At 40.9% G+C, this 22,071-nt stretch overlaps 2 protein-coding genes across 2 annotated transcripts in view; both read left to right on the top strand.

Moving 5' to 3' along the window:
- The first annotated feature begins 4,479 nt into the window (after positions 1-4,479).
- On the top strand, positions 4,480-9,032 carry LOC138601064 (uncharacterized). The gene is made up of 2 exons (XM_069672642.1): positions 4,480-4,496; positions 7,477-9,032. Exons 1-2 carry the CDS (start codon positions 4,494-4,496, stop codon positions 8,329-8,331), a joined length of 858 nt encoding a protein of 285 aa, XP_069528743.1. The 5' UTR covers positions 4,480-4,493; the 3' UTR covers positions 8,332-9,032.
- A 5,568-nt stretch (positions 9,033-14,600) lies between these two features.
- Positions 14,601-22,071, top strand: part of tnfsf10l (TNF superfamily member 10, like) — a 56,325-nt gene continuing 48,854 nt past the window's right edge. Inside the window, exon 1 of the mRNA XM_069672597.1 lies at positions 14,601-15,089. Within this exon, the coding sequence (XP_069528698.1) occupies positions 14,841-15,089 (249 nt within the window). The 5' untranslated portion in view covers positions 14,601-14,840. The remainder of the gene's footprint in view (positions 15,090-22,071) is intronic.

Raw genomic sequence — 22,071 nt, 5'->3', positions numbered from 1 at the left:
TTTTTTTTTATTTCAGGTGAGCAAAATACATTCAAAATGTTAAGCCTTCCGCCCACCTCGTTTCCTGGGGAATTAAATCCAACGAACCCTCGAGGAGCTTGTAACGTAGACATTTCAAACATCCTGGCCTCCAATAACAGTTTAAAACCACGTTTGGGATTTTATTGATGTTTTCCTCATGACAGAGGCACGAGACCTAACTGACGCTGAATACTTGATTATGTCAAGCCAGAAATACGGCAAAAAACAAATACACGTGACATGAATTGGGTCCTTACTGCGCATAATATAGTTTTGTGTCTTTTTCTGTCATTCCTACATGTTTACATATTTTACTAATTATGCACATATTATTTTGCCATGTACACATACATTAATAGAATGTTTTTTTTTATAATGTTAAAACTCGTTTGGTATATCAGTGTCCCTAGAAGATAAAAAGTACAATACATCTGCAGTCGGCCTCCTACATACTGTCTTTTAATGAATATTAGAAGTACGTTATAGTGAGACATCATGTGCAAACTTATATACATTTAATAGGCTACAGTCATTACATAGTACATCTGATTTTCATCAAGTTATTCAAAATAAGCCATTAGAGACCCAAAACAGATGTTCATATTTCTGCAATAGAATTGAAATTATGGAACGAGTTATGAATTTAAGATCTTGTATGGTCTAAATTACTTGATGATTATCAGCTGTGACAGCTGAGCAAATTCCATCCGCCTATGAGGACCATAATTTGCAGCCAAAAGTGTGAAAAAAAGCTTGTATCTTGACCTTGAGTTAAGGATATTTGTCAAAGCAGCTTTAGAAGATTACCTGAGTTTACTTTCTGATTGAATTACAGCATCTACACATTTCTTACTTACAGCCAACATCTTATAAACTGAATTTGGCAAAATGGTCTTCACAAAAATGCAGAATCCAGCACGTTAAGTTGACTTTTCTCTGATTCGTTTGTGTAATGCACTCTGTCGTGTCCTGATTTCCCTTCAGACTCTCTCTGGTCCGAAACGACCCTTAAATTCTATTTAAACAATCATGTTGAGCAATGAGCTCACTGACACACAGATAAGTATTTCCTGAATCGGAGCACAAAGAGCATGGTGGGCCTTCTGGGGCCCACAACACAGAGTAACCACAGTAACAGTTTGGATAACAGAGGGTCATTAAATCCCATTTGTGTGCCCAGAGGGCAGATTCAAGATGGCCGCCGGGGGAAGCTGGCAGCTAACATCCCTGCAGCTGCCAGTAGTTTAGGAGGGTCATCTTTGTTTCATGTTGGGAAAAGAGGCAATAAAATCTGTCTTAAAAGAACAAAACAAATCTTTTGTTAATCTTCTTCTGACCTGAGGTGCACTATTAATGCCATACAGAGCTAATTTATCTCTAGTCCATCCTTAAAGTGAGTCTCTCCGGAGTCTCCCTTCATTAGACGGGTTCAACAACAACAAACACAGTTACCCCACATGCACTTTATTTGAACTGGCCTGCAGTTCATGTGGTACAATCTGACGTCTAATAAAGTCTACAGAGAGATATAATCTCACAACACTGCTGCGATTTCCCTCCCTGTTGTTTGCTCGTCCAACACAAAAAGCTGAGACATGTCCAGATCGCCTCCATCCGAGCGGGGAGGAGACGGGTCATAAGCATTTGGTTGTAGCTGCGTAGGCGGGGTTTGGGAACTAAACACAGGGGCGGGGAAGTCGTGCATCATAGAAAATTGCACACAAACGATTTGTGTGATTGTTTAAATTGTCCATGAGTCGTGAGTTCACTCCAGTACGTTTCACGTACGTGTATTCTACTCGACTTTTTTCTTTAAGTGTTACTTTGCTTCTGTTCCAGTGCAGTTTAAAGCAAAATATAATACTTTTAATGCTATTTTACATATTAAGTTTTTCAATCAAAACGCACAAAGCAAACATGATGTTTTATTATAACCTTTACCACCTGAAAGCATTTATGAGTAGAGCAGAAATTATAATCAAATGTATCCAGAACAGTTTTCCCACCAAAACATTCCAGCTTCTGAATTTGAAGAATGTTGTGCTTTTTCTTCCACAACTTAGATTTTTCGGTGCACACAACTTGAAAATGTAATCAATCCAGACACCACATCTGAGTTTTATTTGTCCAAAATAAGACATCAAAGAATGGGACGTTGGATGGATGGATAGAATTATAAATCAGAGGTCTTGTACAAACATAAAATTGAGTTTATTTGTGCAGAACTTCCAAATGAACAGAACATTTTGGGGTTTCATTGTTTTGTTTTTAGGCCTCTAAGAACAACAGTCACAGGGGATTGTTATTTCTGCTTGAGTCATAATCTCTAAGATCTCAGTTTCGTTCTCTTTGGCGGCACCGATGGCGATAAACAGCAATTGCGGGAGCACACTTCCCAGATATTCTAATCTCTAGATTCTACATAGAAATGTAGAATCTGTAGGCAGGGACGTGGATTTCCGGGAAGGCAAGCGTTCTGTTTGAACTATGCTTGTAGTCCGAGTAACATTGACCATTCATGTATCAGCAGGCTGCGGCGTATGCAGGAAAAAACAGTCCGTGAGGAGAGCAAAAGCAGGCAGAACGTAATCCACCATAATGACATACCATCATTTTCTTCTCCTCTTGAGGACAGACCTGACAAAGCTTGATTTTTACGTCTTATTAATCTGCATCATGATGTTGAGATTTCAGCAAAGGTAGGCCCGTTAATAACAAGTACAGCACAAGGTTTCTCTTTCTGTAACAATGCAGCACGCGGAAAAGGAAGTCTTGGCAGGAAGTCACCGGTGTCCCCAGAGGCTGTATCGTCTCAGACTGTAGCCGACGGGATCAGAGATTGCTGATATCCAGACAGTGTTGCATGTGTGACGTCCACGGTTGGCTCCGGTTGTAACTCTTGATTTTCGCTTGACGGTTGCTTTCCTTTTTAGACTGTTTACCTTCATCTGAGCATCGAATTTGTTTCTTTTTCTTAGAATTTTCACTTATTTTTTAAGTTGTATCTTTAGTCATCCTTCTTTTCTTTGTTTGTTCAGACCGGAAAAGCAGTCGCTTAGCTCCGCCTACCCTCTCTGGTAGACCAACCCCTGCTGGCTGATGGAAAACGCGTCACTAACTGGATGCTGCTTGTGATTTTTTCAGTGAAAGTCGCCACAGACAGCCAGTCTGTAATACTTCAAATGCAAAGGCTTTCATCAGTGGGCTAGGCTTAACCACCATTGTGTTACCTCATTTGGCGATAGATAGTGACTTAACAGACATTTATTTAAATGAAAATCTTCGAGATTGTAACTTTAAACAGTTATTTGCCTGATTACGTAGTTTTTCTGCTGGGCTTTCACTTGTATTTTTTGAGTGTGGTATACGCAAAAAAAAGTAATGTGGTGAATAGTATTGGTGAATCAGATAGAAATCAAAGGATCAGATTATTTCCTTGTTCACTGAAATGATCTGTCTCTTCTGCCAAAAAAAAAGCAGTAAAAGCCCAAAAGTAGGGGAGACCGGGGATGAAAGTAACACTTTTTATTTGAGCATCTGTAACTCGGATGTCATTTGTGCTAGACTTCTCAAACTTTGATACATCGGATCCATTTTTGTCTACGAGAAATAAAACTTCTTCTACACAGATTATGTGAGTTAATGTCAAATACAAAGAGGTCCATTGTTACAATTTACCACACAACTACTGTGAGTAGCCGGAGAAAGATGTAACAATGACAGGGAGTTTGCTAAAATGTGATCATTTTGATTAAAGTTGCAACAATTCAAACTGTCAGAAAACACTTATTTCTGCTTGTGGACATGTTTCACATACGGGTATAATCACTGTCACAGTTGTGGCAAGTGGACTGTTACAACTAACCCCTCCCCAAGCAGCCATCACAGAGCTAATTGTTTTAGCATGTGGGTTTGAAGTTAGCATGAATGCAATGCATAAAATTATACTAGAGAAACTGCAACCCATTGTATCTACAATACAACGAATATGCTAGGCAAAAAATTATCTTGATAAAAATTTGGTCATAAAACCCACAATTTTGCTCACAGAGACATGCCACTTCTCCTGTTAGCTCAAGAAGGAAGTTAGATAGTATGATATTCATCATCACCAAAGCTCTTTTCTGATTGCTCAAACTGACAGTGTTACAACTGATCCGGTGTTACAACCCCCCCCGGTTTACCTCCCTTGTTTTCTCTCCTCCTCCTCTTGTGACCATCTCTTCTTCATTTTTACCTTATAAACGAAGAAAAATAATTAAACAAGTAGAATATTCACTCATTTGCTTATGTGGTCAATAAGGTAGAAAATTACGCTCCTTCTCAGTCTTTTTATCTCTCTCTCACACACACACACACACACGCACGCACACACAGAAACGCAGAGACAGGAAGTGAGTGAAGCGTGTGAACTCATTTGTCAAACCATTTCCGTTCAAACTCACTTGCACAGAAGACACCAACGAGAAAACATGGTGAGTCTATGTACAAGTATACTTCCTGACGTTTCCTGTGTGCTGCTCTTATGCTCTGCAAAACATTAAATCAACTTGAGGCTTCGGTCGTCTCCATTTTGGCCTTAAAAGGCCTCCAGCCTCCTGCCAGGTATCACAGTAAACCAGACGTTTCGTTCTGATCCGCGATACTTCATAAATCCTAATTTATGATGAAGAAACTTTGATGGATTTTTGTGTTTTATCTTCTTTTGTCAAGTAAAATCTCTGGTCTTATCTGTTCTGTTTTCTTTGGGTAAAAGGGCTTAACTCATGTCTTACAATAAATCAAACAAAATATTACACCGTGGAAATATATTTGGTTATTCATTAACCAAATTGGACTCTAATACCCTGAATAATCCCATGCAGAAGGCTGTCTCTTGGATTTATGGCATTTTATAAACAAAATAGTGAAAAAAAGGTGTTCATGTGAGGCCTCAGGATGACAGAAGAGGCTGTGAAATGTGTCATCAAACCAGTAAGCGCCTTCATGCTGAGCTGACTTTGTTCAGACAGGTCTGTCGAACACATGAAAACTCAGAAGCAAAGTAGTGAGGAAGCGACCTCGTCTCATAAACGTTAGCTCGCCCCGTCCAAGTCCAATTGCCAAGAGAGAGCATTCTTTACTTTAGCTGTAATTTGTTCCACATCTGCGCTTCATTTTCTATCATGTTCTCCTCTCTGAGCTCTGTCCGTTCTGAACTCGGGCTGTAGTCTTTACTGGGTGACGATCGCCAGGACAAAACTGTGATACTTCAGGGTTTAGGGTGTCATTTTGTTTGGCTGCATAAAGACGAATCCAGAGGAAGGAGACTGTTACATACCAGAAAGTTGATTTGAATTGATGTGAACCTGATTTCAGTGAATTTTCTGTTAAATTTAAATCATCCCCTTGATTGCAAATTGGCTGTAAGGTGTTACATCCCTCCATCCATCCATTATCTATATCGCTTATCCTGTTCAGGGTCACGCCGGCTGGAGCCAACTGTCATTGGGCAACCTGAAATACATGTATCATCTTAAAAATGTAGTGATAACACTGCAGCAAGGGTTTTTAAAGGATTTTAACATTATGTTCAGTTCAGTTCAGTTCATAACTGTAGCTGTGTAAGATATGACCCACCAGTATTTAGCAACTGTGGTAAAAGTTGTCTTAACAAAGGTTAAAGCTCCTGTGAGGAGTTTTTCCACTGGTTATGAAACAAACTGAAATTAATTCTGATCAATCTGTATGACCTACAAAAGCAAACCAGACCATCAGCAACAAGATTGATTATTTCTTTATAGTTATTTTTAATGCCTGAAACTGCTAGTGGGGGGGGGGGGGGTAGGTGTCAGATGAAGTCATTAACTGCACAATGCCTTTGTTTATATTTCTAGACTCACAGCGAGTGATACACATGACTGTTAAAGAAAGCAGGATGAGATTTTTTGTTAAAAACCAAAGCTTAAGCATGTTCAGGACAAAATCAGTTAAGAGATAAGAGGTGCGGCTTTGTCCACAGGGGGCGCCAAAATCAACACTAATCGCAAGTTCCTCACAGGAGCTTTAAATACAGAGTAACATTAGTTTAAATTAGCGTAAGAATATTTTCTTTGCTAGGTAGACAATGTTTCACAGCTTGCATGAGCTCTAAGACAACACGTAAACAATAGCAATGTTGTTAGCAGGTGTTAACTTCTGTTATGCTAGCCAACATTTGCTACGTAATGCTACAACTAGGTTGCTAAACTTTTAAATCCAGTAAATTGAGTAACATTGAAATGACTTAAATATATTTTAAGGTTCTTACTTAAACCATTTTCAGTGAACTTCAGAGATGCTGGTAGCTAGCTTCTTTGGGCAGAGTAAAGCTAGCTGTTTCCCCGCTTACATTCTAAATGCTAAGCTAGGCCCTGGGATTGACTGGCGATCAGTCCAGGGTGTATCCCGCCTCTAGCCCAGTGACAGCTACTCCAGCCCCCCGCGACAGGATAAGCGGTATGGATGGATGAATGCTAAGCTAGGCTTATAAGTTGCTAGCAAGAGCTTCCTATGAACATATATGACAATAGCATTAATCTTCTCATGTAACTCTTAGCAAGAAGGTTAAAAGTGTTTCCCAACATGTTGAACTTTGACCTTATGAGAGCTTATTTGGAAAACAATTCTTTCAAGAGTCATCGAGTGAAATAGTCAGACTTAAATAATTCCATATTAAAACCTGTTTGCAGCAGCACACTGGGAGGGTCAGTCTCTTACTGAGTGTGAAAACCTGTTTTCTGTGAACCTTTCAGACCTTCATGTGTCTGTCCCGCCTTGTTTTCAGAGTCGTTAAATAGATACAGATGTCACACGTCAGTCATGGATCAGATAAACTGCTTAACACTTTTCATTGAACATTTGCTTTGCTCCACTTTTGTTTTCTCAGCTTGAAGGTACATTTATCAAACCAAGTGTTATTGCAAATAACCACAGATGCGTACCGAGTTTTTGCGCTGATCTGATCCAAACTTTACTTCCTGTTTGTCACATCCTGGCAGGCTGATTGCTCATATGGTGACAGGCTGGGGTCGAGGCCTCGATCCTTTTTCCTGTCTGTTTCTGTGTTTTCTTCATCTGTTTCTTTTCTGCTCTTTCTCATACATACATTTTAACATTCTTGCGATTTGTAGCTTATCTTAATCCCTCTGAAACTGGCCAGGAATGTAGAAACATTCATAGCTCGGAGACTAAAAGGGGAATGCTGACCCATTTAGGAGAAATATTTATGTCCTGTTTGGCTTTAAGTGAACATGTTGGCGAGCAATGTTCAAATGAAAATACAAAGATGGACTAACTATAGGAACAACACTGTCTTTCAAACCATCTTTAGACTCCTTTTTTTGCTTGTACCAAGCTCTGACCTTTAGCATATTCTTCCAGGAAAAAACAATATTTCCTTCAATTTGACTAAAATTATTACTTTTACTCCCCCAGGACACAATGAAGGAAGTGAGTGCAGATCCACTGGTGCCAGAGCCCTCTCCAGTTAACCTTGGCAGTTCTAAAGGCCTCAGGACAAGCCACGGGAACAATGAGGTTCTTGAGCAGTTTGCCCAAAAAATGACGGAGAACATAATCCAGTCGTTTCTAAGCCAAATGGAAATGGTGGAACCTGAAGCCGAGGCCAGATTCAATCAAAACCAGGAAATGTTTGCCGAAGAGTTAGCCTCAGCTGTGGTTGAGGAAGCTCTGAGGGATGTTCACAGAGGTCAAAATGTGTTCAAGATTCCGAGATCAGTCGGAGTAGACTCTGCGGGCGACTTTTCGGACACCGAGATGGATCCGAGCAAAGAATGCCAAACTTCCGAAGACACCGAACCCTGTCATCCACCTTTGTCTCAGTTAGGGCTCCCCATCCTCGGATCCCTCGACTACCCCGACGCCCCTCCGACCTCGCCTCTCCTCCCTCAGCTTGAGAGAAGCAGACACAGTTTCGCCAAGAAGCTCAAAGGTGGCTTGGCGAAGGTTTTCCTGCCCTCGCCTCCTCCGCCTACCCCAAAGGAAGAAGACGAGAGCGCCATCAACGACCCCCGGTTGGAGTTAATGGAGCATCTGATGCACTCGCTGTCCACAGATGATTTGGCAAGAGATTATCTTGAAGTAGGACCTCACACTGGAGCCAAGATGGAGGCTTATGCAGAGGCTCTTTCATGTGACATAATTGACTGGGTGTTGCGTTCGAAAAACAGCAATCTGATCGCTGACAACAGCGATATTCATCTACTAGCCCACCAACTGGCTGAAACCATCATCACCTCCTCGCTTGATGAAGCTAAAATTATTGTCTAGAGTTTAATATAATTAATTTGATCGTATTTCTAACGACTAGCAGACACACATACACAAGATCGTAAATACTGATATCCGTTCACATGTTGCCTCCAGGCTCGGTGCCTGACATTTCCATTGCAGTGTGATTTACTGTAACAATATTGCTCGAATCTGATGCTGATTTGCTTGACTGCATTTATTTTCCCAGTAAGTTCACTCATCTGTATGAAGGGTTCGTTTGGGAAATATAACTTATTTATTGTAACAACTCACAAGAGATCCAATGAAAAGATGGTTGACTCATGGTGGAAACTCACTGTGGCAGATTTAATGACACAGACATCCTAGAAACTGTATATTTCACATTCTTAAATATGGACCTGAGGTAGAGATGGAGTCCAAAATGGATAAAATGTAAATTGGCAGGGATTGTAATGGTTTTGGATGCAGTTTTGACCTGGATTCAACTGCAGTTACAATAAATGTCCAGTAGATGGAGACACAGGAGCAGTGTGAGTGCTTTCAACATGGAGTCGGTGAGATTATCCAGAGAAAAGAACTGGATTAAATTCAGTTCCCCATCAAAGAATTTATGTTTTCTTTTAAATAAATATGCTTGTCAGGTTGTTGGCGCTTCAGTTCTTCTATTTTAATCGTTAATGACGTCTTGTTTTGTCTTGATTTTGCTTTTTGGACGGAATATAACACCCTATACATATGTTTTGAGAATTACGTTGACTATTAAAGTTATGTTAAAGTTATGTGAATCATTTAGTTATTTCTTCCGGTCATTGGCCAAAAAATCTATAGATTCGGTGTGATTCATTCATTTTCATTTCTCAACTAAATATCTGCAGTTGTGGTAAAACTCTGGCTCAAAGAAAAGGGGGGTCAGATGAGGAGGAAGAGGGATCCATCGTCTTCTATAAATCATAAACCAATTCAATGAAACCTGCAGATGATGATAAATTAACTGAGAGATCCAATTAAGTGAACCTCAGAGAAGCGGGTTGAATTCAGAGTATTGTTCTTCTCCAGCTTGCTTGTGTTTGCACGTGTGCTTGAGCATGCAAACATCAAGACAGATCTGCAAACAATGCACAACCCTTTCTTACTCTCACAACACACAGATGGGGTGAGTGGGAGGAATAACTAAGACTGCATGATGTCTTTGACAACTTAATCTGGGCGAAACAAAAATAGGCCAACAAGGAGTTTCAGAGCAAACTAATATAAACAGAACTTCCATTGAGACAAAAAACAGCTGTTACAAATACTGGCATTTTGACTTGCTGTGAGAAAGATCTGCTCCTTTTCAAATCGAATCAGATTCAAAATGTAAGAAGAAGATTTTGAGATTTAATATAGAAAATAAAGAAAAGGGGGGTCTTTAATTTCCAGCTACATACTCTAGGGACAACAATGGTGCTGTTTTTCATTGAGCGCTATTATCAAGTACAATTTGTTGCTTGTCCAAAACTTTGGAAAAACTTTTAACACTTGCAAAACATTCCCACCAGCCACACTTTCTGTTAAGGGCTAATTAGCAAATGTTAGCATGCTAACATTTTAATCCAAGTGTGTCTCCTTTTTGGGCAGCTTTGGATTCAAATACTCCAGGGGGCTGTGTTGGTAGGGGTGTGCTGCATCTAGTAGTGGTGACAAATGAAATATGATCCAGGAAGACCAGTGAATATCTGTAAATTTAAACGTCCCTCAGATACCGAAACTCTGCAGAGAGGTTTATAAAACCTAAAGACAAGGTGTTAAAACTCTGATATGTAACGTTCGCAATTATTTAATCTTCTCTTGTAACAATTAAAGTCGATCTAAAAGTGTCCTAAGATGATGGAGACATACGTTAGCTTAACCTTCTTAAAATCAGCAGGTTTGCACTGTCATTGTGAGCATTTAGCATGCTAGTAGCTTTCAGTACGACCCTGGCTAGCATGGCTGTTCACTCTTAGTCTAGTTCATATTTAGACTTAAATTTGATTTAGTATCTTCACAATACTAATGTATCTTAAATATGAACCTTATGACTTGCTGCTAAAGAGATTCAAGGAGCAAAATGCTGCAGCAGCTAGCAGTAACTTCAGCCGCATACGCCCACAAACAGAGCACAATGCACACAATGCTTGACCTGCAGTGTGCGCTTGTCTCTCGGCTCTGATGCACAACATGTCAAGGAATGCTTAGTCTGAACTTCTTACTCCCTCTGCTGATTGCCATTATGTTCTCTCACCACGGGACACTGACTGCTTGACACACTCACACACGTGGACATCGATAAGCTGCAGGGCTGGGTGGACAGCTGCGGTGTCGGGGGGGGGGAAACACACACAAACACACACAAACACACACAAACACACACACACACATCTGGAGAAATGCTTGTTGTGTTTTCAGCCGCTCTGCTGCCAGAAACAGAGGGAGGAGATGGAAAAGTGAAACAGCGTGATTACACAAGTGTATAGGACGAGTGTTTCTACATGCTATAATGGAAATAAATGGCAGAAGTACTTAATGTCATTTTCTGCTCTAGTGGGGGATAACCTCACCTAAAGTCAATGTATCTCCCAGTGGAAGTGAAACAGTGCTGTAGCATATCTAAATGAACTTATTTCATCACAAAAGGTGTCTATTTTTTAAGAAAAAGATGAGTTATCTTTTTCCAATGTTGTGTATGAATATGTACGAGATATGAGTATAAAGCCACACAAAGGAAGCAATCCCTTAAACATTAACTTTAGATACATTTAGATGTTTAAACTGAGCTACTTGGGTCCAAGTTTTTATTGTGGACTTGTTACCAAACAGTTGGCGATCAACACATCAGAGACAGCTTCATTAGCATAAGCTGTAAGTGATTTTTCTGGCCACCTTCTAAATATGTCTAATTTTCATTCTCGTTATATCTCCATTTTGGTCGCAACCAGTTTTGGCGGTCGCTGCAGGACTTCTGATTTAAGTACTTTGATTGTCTGGGAAAGATAGGTCCTTCATTCATGCAGGTCATCTTTAAACTTGAAGGGAAATCAATATAGCATAATGTTGAACCTACAAATCTATTGCTGCATCCAGTTTTGAATTTGAATGTCGCCATTAACAGACGTGCGGTCGACTGAACTCTCCGGAAGAAAGGGTTTAAAAAACAAAGACACTGAAAGAACCAAAATGCTGCTAAGTACCATCATACTTAGAGAGTGTAGGTGGATCCAAAAACAGATTTGAAGGCTGCTGAGTGCAACCATCAGTCCGTTTTATGAGGGACCGTTAGCTACTGGCTTTAGCTTCATAAATCTGAGTTAATAGGATCAGTACGCATGGAGACTGGAGCATGCAAAAGCAACCTTCTTATTAAACACTGTGTGAGGAACAAGTCACAAGAGGCTGGGCTTTATTTTCACTACTTTGTTCCCTGATAGTTAAGAAGAATGATTAAAACCCTTCAATGTCTGCATGATAAGTAGTCTCATTAGCCTCAATATCCGACGCTACAAGAAACAGCTCTTAGTAGGGATATAGAAAGAACAACCAGACAAACAATTCCAGTTGAGGTGGTGTTCAGTGGCAATGGACTGGCAAACAATGCAGGACTTTTTCCCAAGAGACCAGGATTAAGTCCCATTAAACCCAAAACTCAATGCGTCATTGTTGTTACCAACCCCATAACCCTAATCAAACAAACAGTAACAATTTAGTGGGAAGGAAGGACGTAAAAGACACTACCATGTGAGCCATTGAAACCTTGTCACCTTGGCGATACCTTGAGCATCTGAATTAGTCGAAGGGTTGTGACAAAGCATTGGTATCTGAAGACCTGGACTAATTGGGATTTCTACTGAAGTATGGGCCAGTCCAGTCCAAGTGGATGGAAGAAACAGCCTCGAGCAGGCCCCACATGGATTTCACAAAAGTTTGCTTGAGGATAAGTCGACCTTGGACCATTTTTCTGAGCCATAGATAGAACAACAGCTTACAAGGATCAAAAGGAGTTTGAGATTCTCCGGGGAAGGATGACATGCAATAGGGAACAGACTCTACATGATGCCTAGAGAATCTGAATAAGATGCCAAAGGGTTGGTATCTGACGACCTGGTACGAGAATGAGCCAAGTGTTTACTTAACATTCTGGCGTTTTAAGTCCAAGTTGGTGGAACAGATGGCTATCACATCTGGAGTAGGCCACAGGTGGATTATACAGAGAACTTGACTTGGGACCATTTCTGGACCGCACATTGATTCGACAAAAGCTTTCAAAGATCAAAATGCGTTAAAGATTCTCAGGGCAAAAGTGTCACTGTTCTTATACTAAGGGGTGTCTTGGTGATGACTTGGGCCTGATTTTCTCATGATCCCGCTCTTTCCTTGCCTTCAACCCCCTTGAACTTGGTCCTCTTTATCCAAATTGGAGACAGGAGAAAAGTCCCATTGGCGCTCTAATGGTCGATGAATGTTGGATTGGCAGTGATCCAAGCTGGTCCGCCTCCCATACTGGAAACAAAGTTCTGACTGCTGGGCACTAACAGACTGCATGATGGAAAGACTTCAAAGGAAAAGTTGTTTAGATCAGCGATTTCAAAAGTGGATGCCTTTGGCACAGGTCATGGGTCTAAAGATGAGTCAAGATGTTACAAACTGATACTTAAAACTCTAGTTTGAGGTGATTTAAGAGAGGATGGAAACTGAAGTTTATTTAATGGAACTTGTTTCAAACAGCAGAAAGCTGTAAAATCACCACAGGCAAACATGCACACAAACACAGGCGATAAAAGCTTAGAGAACAAAAAGAGTAAAACAGACGATGAAGACAGAGATTTGAATATTATTATTTTCTGTTACTATAAAAGATAATCCATGGATTTGTTTTAAAAGCCTTGATCTCTGTCTGCAACAAAACTGACTGTTATATGAGCTCTTAAAAGTGCCTATAAAGTGATAGAAAATTGTGAAAACTGCTTGTTGTGTTTGACCAACCACCCAAAATGTTTCAAGAAAACTATTAATATTTACCTTTAAGAGGCTAAACTGGATCGTTTTTTAAGTGTTTGGTCAATAAATGGCTTCAATAGTCATTATTATATGTAATGCTTATCAATTTGCTTCAAGGCATTTAAAACTGCCGCCAAGTTCAGAAGTTGCAAAGACTCAAACAAAGAGAGGGCAGAGCGGCCTTTGCTAGCTAATCCTGAAACCAAGGCTCAGGACCAGAATCAATGAATGAAGAGAAAACAAACCAAACCAGACCAGAAAAAATAGCTTATTTTCCAATGTTTCGTCTTGAGAAGAAGGAAAGAAAAATAATATCTGTTGGTAATAAAGTGCTTATGCAGTCAAAACAGATGTTATTTAAAGCTGTTTTGCTGCTGCTTTTATTCAAAGAGACTTAGGCCGACAGAAAGGGTGCCGGTTTAGTGTAATGGACATATCAAAACAATCAAATCGTTGAGTGGGGAAACATTTCTAATCTCTTTCTAAGTGTTTAAGACATGTCACAGTCAACTTGAGCAATATTATTTAACCAAATAAAGGATTTCAGTCATCAAACGTCTTAAATTCTTAGAGGAAGGAGCTAGCTAACATTAGCATTAGCCTGGTTTGCAGGCCCCAAGAAAACTATAAATATTTACCTTTAAGAGGCTAAAAGGGATCTTTTTTGTAGTGTTTGGTCAATAAATGGCTTCAATAATATCGTCATTATAATGCTTATTAATTTAGTTTTAAGTCATTTAAAACTGCTGCCAAGTTTAGAAGTTGCAAAGACTCGAACAATGAGAGGGCAGAGCGCCCTCTGCTAGCTCATCCTGAAACCAAGGCTCAGGACCAGAATCAACAATGAAGAGTAAACAAACCAAACCAGACAAGCAAAAATATCTTGATAACCATTGGAGAGAAAGTACTAAAAGTTAATCTGAATTAATCTTAGTTATGTCTTTGGAAACTGGTTGGCACTGGCATCAAACAGAGCTCTCATCTTCTACTTTCTCCTCTGCAGCGACACGAGGTGACATGTTCTGAAAAGAATAGAAATTGTGGGATATCGTCTGCAAAACAAATCTCTTCTGGTTACTTTCAAAAGAACTATACTTTGCTCGTCTTGCTATGTTCTGCTTTCGCGATGTCTGGCACTGGTGTCCCATGCCTAAAAAGCACAGCTGAAACTGAAAGGGGGTGGGGTGGGGGGAGAGCATTCCTCCATAGCTCCAGGGTGGTGAAAAGGTTAAGCCAGCCCCCTCCTCGTTGCTCCCTCTCTGGGCTGCAGCTCAGCAGTCCGGCGCTGCCTCCTCCAGCAGCAGAAGCTCCTCTTTACGCACAGACATGGTCAGATCCAAACTTTAAGTTCACTAGAACGTCCTTCTCCTCTCATGCTCCTCTCCCCGTCTCTGATTCTCCCGCTCAGCTCCGAATGAAAGCCTCCATTCGCAGCAGCGCACGCATGGAGATCTAATTTTGCTCCAAATTGTCGGGCATCCAGTGGAAGTTGTTGTTTTTGTTTCGCTGTTCCCTTGGTTTTATTTGTCTTTATGGTCTGCTCATGCGTCGGGAATGCCATGGCCACTCCGAGCGCACAGCAGCAGCACCAGGATTATTACAGATCGGTGAGCAGCGAGTCCACCACCTACATGATGGTCCCGGCCGGCGGCCCGAGCGGGACAGCGCGCCGGGAAGCGCCGTCCAAGATGTGGGTGGCGATGGTGGTGATAGTGGTGGTGGTGCTGCAGATCGCCTCCACAACGGGACTCTTTCTGTACCTGAACATGTCCATATCGCAGGTAAGCGCTGCACTCACTCTTTGTGGTTTGGGCTACATGTGGGAAGACAACTGGCTTTTTGCTCACAGAACTTTAAAGAAATACACAAGTACGACTTTAAACTTGCAGTTTAATTTCAAATACAATTGTATAATGCCACAAGTAGCCAAATTTGGGCCAAAAGCTTGCAGAAAATTGGCTCATGCGCATTGCACTTACAAGAAATATATTAGTCTAAATGTATTGTTTTATGTGGCATACACTCTTACTACTGTAGTGATTGCAGAAAAAAGGCTACCCCAAGTTTTTGCACACAAAGTAGTGAATGTGCATTCATTTTACAGATATCATAAACAAAGTAGGTCAACATGAACGCGCAAAGTTGCTGCAGGACGACAGAAATATTAATATTGCGTTCTTCAGAGGACAACGTGAAACTTTACTTTGGGGAGTAATTCATTTCTGGGACACCTTTGGCGCATTGCGCCCCCGCGTTTGACTTGCCAGGCGCTTCGAAAACTGCTTTGCATGACTGGACTTGTTCACCAATGAAACTGACAAGGAATCATGGCAGAGGGAGCAGACTGTCCGTCCAACAGCGTTTATCTAACTAAATTGCTGTATTAATGGAGCATAATGTAGCTATTTGAGCAGGCAGAAAGTAGGAGTTTGGGGCTGTTTTTAAGATGGTTACAGATGTTGTGATCAGAGGTAAAATAGGTCAGACATGGAGGTGTGGGCTACCACTTGGGGTTTGGTTTAAGCCACCTTTATCCCCTCGTATAACCTTATACAGTCGTATAATAGTAATGTAAGTAGTTGGAAAGTGCCTAAACATAAGTAAAAGCCTACATTCTGTTGAGAAAGAGGTCTTTGCTGCAATATTTGCAGAGCTGAGGATTGATTCCTCGCCCCAGAAATCAATTAGCAGAGCTGCTGTCATTGCTATGCTTGGAGAAAGGGAAAACTGACCTTTATATAGCACTAGTTATGAGTCCTACTGGAGAGAAAAGCCACCCACCTGCCTGATATGATACTTTCGGATTTAAAGGCACACAGTAGGTTTTAATAGGCGTTAAGGTTAGGTCTGCATGTCTGGAGACATGCTACACATGGTTTCTGATACAATCCACTGGAATGTTATTTATTATCTGCTTAGAAAATCTGCAGGGAAAAGGTAGGAAACTGAAGTGTGAAACACAGCAAGAGTCCAGTTTAAACTGTAACGGTACTCTGTCAGAGAGCGGGCTGCATCTCCACAGGAGGGTACACATCTGTAACAACTCAAGGTGGGAATTGTGTCATGTTTTCCGGCCCCTGCCGGGACGATGACTTACACAGGTGTGCTACAGACAACTTTCATGCACATGTGTCATGAGCCAGTGCTGTAGATCATTTTAAGGTGAAAGGCAAAACCCGAGCATCTCTCTGCCGCTCACTCTCCCACATGAAAGCTGACGGGGGAAAATAAGATCATTTCCCAAGGTTCTTTTTGAGAAGAAGGAAAGAAAAATAATGTCTGATGGTAATGAAATGCCTTTGCAGACAAAACGAGTGTTATTTCAAGCAATTTTGCTGCTGCCTTTATCCAAACAGACTTTTGCCTACAGAAAGGGAGCTGGTCTGAGTTTAGTGTGATTGACAAACAAATCATTGAGCGGTAAAACATTTCTAAATAACCTCTTTGTGTGTTCAAGACATGTCACCATCAACTTTAGCAATATTTCTCAACCAAATCAAGGATTTCAGTCATCAAATGTCTGGTTCTTCAGTTCCTAGAGAAAGAAGCTAGCAAACATTAGCATTAGCTGTGTTTGCAACCGTCTGAGCACAGTTGTTGTTAAGCTCTGTTTTAACAGGTCATTATTATCTTTTCTGTTTGTTTTGAAAAGAAGTCATTTGAAGATATTCAGGCTAACGGTAAAAAAACGATCGGAATCTGAACCTAAAATCAAGCTAAGCTCAAGCAAACAAGCTAGCAGCAGATCAGCGCGCAGCCCCCCCTGAAGTCCGGTAACCGCCACTGAAGAGTGTTTTAGAAACACAGATTTTTAATGTAAAACTGCTTTATTCCGGGTTTAATTACTGGTGCGTTAGTTGGAGTGAACGATGAATTGATTTTGAGACTCACTTCTAAAGTTTAAAGCGTGTTGCTCCGACATTACTCTGTGCAATGACTCAGCTAAAAAACGAAAGTTTTAGCAGCGTTCAACGGACAAAATGCGGGTCACTTTCAGGTCTTCTTGTCTAATGATTCGAATCATTTACTTGGAGGTGAGAGCTCTACATCATACAAGAACAACACTGCCTTTTGTAGTTTAATATAGCTGAAATACTACTTTATTAGCTAATGAAAAGTTTCGTCTCTCTCTCTCTTTACAACTGCATTTGATATTGCTTTTTGAAGCTGAGCACGAGCAGGGTAGCGTGTCTTGAAGAGCCAGTGTAATCATCAGCAGTTAATATTTTAAAGCGTGAAGATGAAAATGTCCAACATTAATAGCAAGGAAATAAATACTAATACTGTTTTAGAGGATTCTGATCGTAATATTAACGTCCTCCTCCTTTCTTTGTGTGGTTTATGGACTTCCTGTCATGAGAAGAACTTGATATGAAGGCAAATGTATCAGTTTGGCTGCGTCTGCTTCCAATTGACCTCCTGGCACGAGAGCAACAGTCCTGTATCAGAAGAATCAGCTGTAGAAACAGTCTTTACATACTCTAGGTTAATAAAGGTCTATAAAGAGTCTATAAATTCTTCACAAGGTGGATTTCTGTCTTTTCCTGCCTGGCACGATGGAGTTGGCAGGAAATCACGTACAGAATAGTTTTGGAGAAGATTCTGGACGGAGACAAATGAAAAACACGCAGCTATGCATCTTGCTTGTGGGGAATCCCCCGGTTCTCATGTGAAGGCCGGCTATTTTTAATCTGGAAACAGGCCGGTCTTTGAATCGCAGCGCAGAAAAAAGCCCCAGTGCCAGCCTGGTTAAGACAAAAGATGCTTCAAACAATGGGGAACGCTCCAGTGTTGTCTCAGTGCTGCAGCATTCACACACAAACAAACACATGTAAATATAGAAGCTTCCGGGCTCTTCTGCTGCTTTAAGCTCTTTTAAGTTAATGACATTATACTCAAATAAACCGTGAACATGTGTTGTGGGTATATTCATTGATGTCAGACAGATTGGACTTTGAACTTTAAGGGAGAAATAAATCCCTTGGCTGAGTCACATGTTAACAGGTTACTTTTATAAGTCACTATTAATTAAAATGATACAAGCAGGATACAAAGACGGAAACGAAGACCAGAAAAACAATCTGCAACTACTCTGACATTTGATGAACTGTTTTGAGTTATTTTCAATTTAGAGAACTAAACTCTCTCTCCTTTTGTGTTTTGAAGCGTTGGTCGGACTTCAGAAAGTTGTGATTGATATTATTTAGCAGATTAAGGGCTTGTGTCCACTAACAGTGTTTTTTTCGCTGGAAGCGCTATCAGTGTTTTCAGAACAAAAACGCCCCCGCTGTCAGCTGTTTTTTGTCGCTCTGCTCACAGCGTTCTAAGTTGAAATAGTATAACTTTTGGAACACCGCCACGCTCATCAGTGTCACTTCTCCCTCACTGACCAATCAAAATCAAGGGGCGGGACTTATGATATCAACCTTGTCAAAAACAATGGCGGAGGAGAAGCTAATCCTTTTCGTGTTTTCGAGGGTACAATTTCCAGGTGTAGAGCTGCTGCTAATGCCAGGATTCCTTTCCATTCTTTTTATGTTTCCTTTGTAAAATTCCTTGAATACAGATATAAAGCACACAGAGCAATTTAAAAGAGACTTAACGGTCACTACCAAGGGAAGCAGAAGTGCCACCAGACAACTTTCCTAACGTAGCAACAGTAAGCGCCTGTGAGAAGCGCTGTGAAATTGAGGTTGTGGGCGCTGCCAGCGCAAAAAACAGTGTTAGTGGACACAGGCCCTTAATCCATAATCATTAGTTGCAGTCCAACATAGTTCTCTTATGTTTGTTTGAGGGCATATTTTGGAGTAGAAAGCTAAGAAAAGTGTGTTTTTTGGGCCACTTCTACACTGCCACTTATAGCGAGAATATTTTGCACAGTTTCAGAAATAATCTATGTCACATGACCAGTGATGGCAAACCATGAAGGGACCAATAAGACCCACAATTTGTCCAAAGATCCAATTTCACCCCTTCACAATAAAGTGCAACCTTTGAGGTTTTTTTTAACCAAAACACGATCAGCATCACTTTTCGTTTTTAGAGAGCTGGAGTATAAATGCTAGGCTAAAAAGTACCAAACATTGTGATTGCATATTTCACATTATTAATTTGTCCTGCTGTTTTTGTTGATGTGAAATTTGGGGCTTTTCTGTGTTATCAGTGTATGATTGGGATTCCATTCCTTCCACTTCACTGGTCCACTTTTTTACTGCTTGGGTTCACTGATGGTCTCTGACTCACCCTGACATACAACAATACCCCTGGTGTGTGTGTGTGTGTGTGTGTGTGTGTGTGTGTGTGGTCTGATTCACAGTGAAGAAGCTGTGGATGTTTGTCAGGGTGTGTGTAAATGTGTGTGTGGTCCACGTAGCCCAAAAAAGGCCCTTTTCTTGTGATTTCTGCCTGTTGGTGTGATTTAAGTGTGTTTTTACGCGGACGATGTGGTGCTTTATCTGTGTGATGATCAGATGACCTCCTAACATGGAAATATTTACATGTCTGTGCTGATATTTCAATATCAACAATGTAAAAACAATACTGGAGAAATTTTAAAGTAAAGTTAGAATCACAGTCAGATTTAGGCTGGATTACATGTTATGGTTAGCATACAGTAGGTCAGAGGTTACAATAGCAAGTCTTTGAAGTTGACAGCCTAATCAGGACCCTATTAGTGGACTTCACCTCTCTGATAACCATATAATTGAATTTAAAGACAGGTCTGAACTGGTGACCCAGCTGGAACTTGTTCACATCATACTGTTTGCCAAAGGTGAGTTCAGCACAGGCAACAGTTGTTACTGCAGTTAGGGCTGCAGCCAACAAGTCGATTAATCTAGTAGAAGAGGAGGGGGGACAATTTTTAAAATGTATCCCTTGTTTTAGTCAAACCTTTGAAAGCCAGCCTCTAAAGTGGGAACACTTGCTGCTTTTCTTGGACTATTGGTCCGTCAAAACGAGACATTCGAAGTCATCAACTTGGGAAAACTTCCTTCTTACTAGGCAGAAGCTTCAAGCAGAAACAGATTCATTGGTGAACAGCCATTTGTCGAGACCAGCTGGGCCGAGAAAGTGGGAAAGAAGAAAAGACAGAAAGAGTGAATCACACCCACTATTCCACTTGGATCTCCAGAGACAACATGTAGTTTGTCAAGATAGATGATGAAACACAGTGACGCTTATGAAACCATTTGAAAGAAAGCAAGGGTGACTGGAGAAATCCGATTGGAAACGCAATTCATACCACCAAATGTGGCCCAGATGCCATTTGAAGAATTACACTTTGTGCTTATTGTACTGTGCAGATATTCCAAATTCAACCAGGATACAATCTGGACAGGTGAAGAAATGGATTTGGTATGGCCAGCTGAGGCATACCTTGTAATCGCATCATCAATGGTTTGATTCTGGCTGGTCAACTGGCCCTTTCATTCTCCCTAGGTCTCCTCTCTCTGTCTACATAAAACTTGGTTTCACAGTTAAAAGGAGACAGTGACGGAGGAAAATCCAGACAGAAATCATGTCAGCGAGACGGGATATGATGTGCCAGACAGATCCCCGAGAATCAAACCAATATGAAGGATTTTATATAGGCGTCTTAGCCAATGGCCAACATTTTTGCCTGAATTCAGAGTTGGCTTCGGGACGCTTCAGCTGGTTTGATTGAGGACTGAATACGTGTTTCCTCCAGCTCCAACACAAACAGACCTGCAGTGACTTCTGGGTAAGATACCTGCTAGAAAACAGTCTGTCATTTTCATGCACCTCCTCCTCATATAGAGCCGTTTCTCGGTCTGTCCTCCCCCTGTGGCCTCAGCTGTTGTTGCCAACACATTACTGACGCAGCCTCCTATAGCGAGCACTATAGGACAGTATAGGCCGGTTTTTCCATTGGTGCATAATGTACTGTTTATTTACCCGAGTTTCACACTGGATCAGGTTTTATTGGTCGAGGTCAAAGTTAAAGTTAATGTCAAAGAATCAATGGATGACCCGACAAGAATGTGTGGGGGGCACGTGTGCTTGACGGGGGGTTTGGTCTACATGAGAGTGTTTTTCTTTGTGTGTGTGAGAGAGACACACGTATGTTCATCATCAGAGACCAATTTAAGTAAAATAAAATCCTTCACTGCAAATATTTAGATTTAATTCAAAGCTACTAATATAAACCTCCTACACCAGACTCTGTGGCCAAAATACACAACTCTACCTCCCCCTCTCTCGCTCTCTCTCTGTCACACCTTCCCTCTCTCTCCCTCTATCCCCCCTGCAGTTTCTCTGTGTTATGGTTCAAGTCCACGATCGAGAATCGAGTTACAGTCAGTTTTAGGGCTCGAGGCAGGGAGGAGGGGGACGAATTTTTCAGGAGTGACACAAGCAGTTTTTCTGTTATGAGGGGGAAGTTAAGTGATTCTCTGCCAGTAATTTGTGTGTTTTCTTTATGCATCTAAACAGGCCTTGGGCACGTCTCCAAAGTTGCGTAAGGTGTTTAAATGTGTGTAACACCACATCAAGAGTGAGAAAAGTGCAAAGACATATGTGCTTAATGGAAGATGTTTAAAGAGATATTCAGCCCTGGTTTTTGTCTTCATGATGCCAGACTTTTGGTCAGCTGTTTTTCCCCCCGGAATCGCCTTTTTGTTATCGCATGATCATCTAATGTGATACATTTTTACCAAAAAAAAACAAAAACGTCCTAATTCAATTTCCTTCTAAAGACTATTCGGAAGACTCGTAGAGACGCATCCATGAGAAACAGACACA

Source organism: Semicossyphus pulcher, unplaced genomic scaffold, assembly GCF_022749685.1.
Source record: "Semicossyphus pulcher isolate SPU_LCO1_2020_fin unplaced genomic scaffold, fSemPul1.0.p SCAF_21, whole genome shotgun sequence".
Taxonomy (NCBI): Eukaryota; Metazoa; Chordata; class Actinopteri; order Labriformes; family Labridae; genus Semicossyphus; species Semicossyphus pulcher.
This window is presented reverse-complemented; position numbering and strand designations above follow the sequence as displayed.